The following is a 1,599-nucleotide window of genomic DNA, read 5'->3' on the forward strand; positions in this document are numbered from 1 at the left end:
AAAACAGCTTTTAAACAGAGCGTGCACGAGGAGAAATGGGCTCGTGCACGCTCTCGCATACGTTTAATATGCATTCCCTCTCAGGAGCGGGTACAGGGTTGTGCATGTAAATTTTTTGGGGGGGTCTTTTCAAAAATTAGCAAAAATCCTCCACTGTACCTTTAATTTAGGCGTTAATAAACTGTTCCAGAGGAGTGATCATAGTGATCTGCATCAACAGTGCTGTGTCTGTCTCGCAGTCAGTTCCCAGATCAGATTCTCTGATTGCTTGATGTGGCATATCGAGCAGCAAAAGTTACATTTTCCCAACTCCAGCAACTGCTGGTTGTGAAGCGCGTTGCTCAGAAGCTCATGAGGCGCTGCTTCACCTGCTCAGATGCGTCAAAATGCGCCACTCTTGCAGCTATAGACACGCTGCTGGACCTTTTGATGCGCATAAATCACAGACTTTCAATGTAAACCGCCTGCATCTGCTGCTCAAGGTGCATGCAGTGTGAACGTAGCATAAGGGACAAAAAGTATCTTTAAAAGGCTAACATTTGCCAGCAGATGGCGCCAGAGAAAAAGTTAAACGATACAATTCTCATTAAATAGATTGAAACAACCAGAAATAACAGATAATACAGTTTCAGTTCATATATCTTCAAATGAAGCCATAAGCATGAGCTGTTCTTTAGGTGCTTGTGTCTCATTAGATAAAATGTTTATTTTCCCTTTCAGTCTGTAAATTTTTTTGTGCCGCACACAGATCATGTCCGAGGGTTTGAATCCAGCACACCGTCCCGTTACTCACAGGCCAGCTTGTTGTCAAAGCTGGACAAGCCGATCGCGAAGGCCTGAAGAGCACACATGGGGTAGCTGTAATCCAGGGTGAAGATGTCTTCAGAAACTCTTCCGAACTGCATAACGATGTAGTCGGCTGAGGTTGGAGGAAACAGAGATTAACAGTAGGAAGAAGTAAATAATAAAAATGACTAAGACCTTCTATAAAACTGGGCTTAAAATGTAAAAATAAATCAATACTTACGGTCATTGTCGTGCACTATCTGGAAGTTTTTCACTGAAGCCTGTGTTACTCGGCCGTGGAAGTTTAACACGTATGACTGGGTGTCGTCGTTCCACACGGGGGCCTTATTGTGCAGCTCAATCAGGTTTTCCAGCCTGTTGGTTTGCCATCTGCCCACCAGACTCTCCTGTTCCTGTCACACAAACATAAACATGCTAAACTGCAAACTTAAATCTTTCCAGGATTTTTATAACAAAACAATAACAGGGTTCCCGCGGGTCCTTAAAAAGTCTTAAAAGGCATTGAATTCTTCAAAATAAAACTAAGGCCTTAATTGGTATTAAAATGTCTTAAATCAGTCTTTCGTAGGTCTTAATTTTTAAAACATCATAAATAGGAATATTTTTATTACAATTTATTTTTGTAATCTAAATAAAACTTTAAAATTGACAATTTTTTTTTTATAAAAAAAAATAACTGCTCGCCTTTATTGGTTCTGTTCCAAGTGTAAATATAATGAAAATTGTCTATCAAGCCAAGAGTTTTCTCCATGGCTAAAACCAGGGAACATACATGAGGCTCAGTGGATTTTG

General features: G+C 40.3%; 1 protein-coding gene across 1 annotated transcript in view; it reads right to left on the minus strand.

Moving 5' to 3' along the window:
* Positions 1-427: 427 nt before the first annotated feature.
* Positions 428-1,599, minus strand: part of tulp3 (tubby like protein 3) — a 16,944-nt gene continuing 15,772 nt past the window's right edge. Inside the window, exons 10-11 of the mRNA XM_015375669.1 lie at positions 1,028-1,199; positions 428-919 (exon numbers count right to left, since the gene is read on the minus strand). Coding sequence (XP_015231155.1) covers positions 786-919; positions 1,028-1,199 — 306 coding nt within the window. The 3' untranslated portion in view covers positions 428-785. The remainder of the gene's footprint in view (positions 920-1,027; positions 1,200-1,599) is intronic.

The sequence above is a fragment of the Cyprinodon variegatus genome, unplaced genomic scaffold (genome assembly GCF_000732505.1).
Source record: "Cyprinodon variegatus isolate N-32 unplaced genomic scaffold, C_variegatus-1.0 Scaffold7, whole genome shotgun sequence".
Lineage (NCBI taxonomy): Eukaryota > Metazoa > Chordata > Actinopteri > Cyprinodontiformes > Cyprinodontidae > Cyprinodon > Cyprinodon variegatus.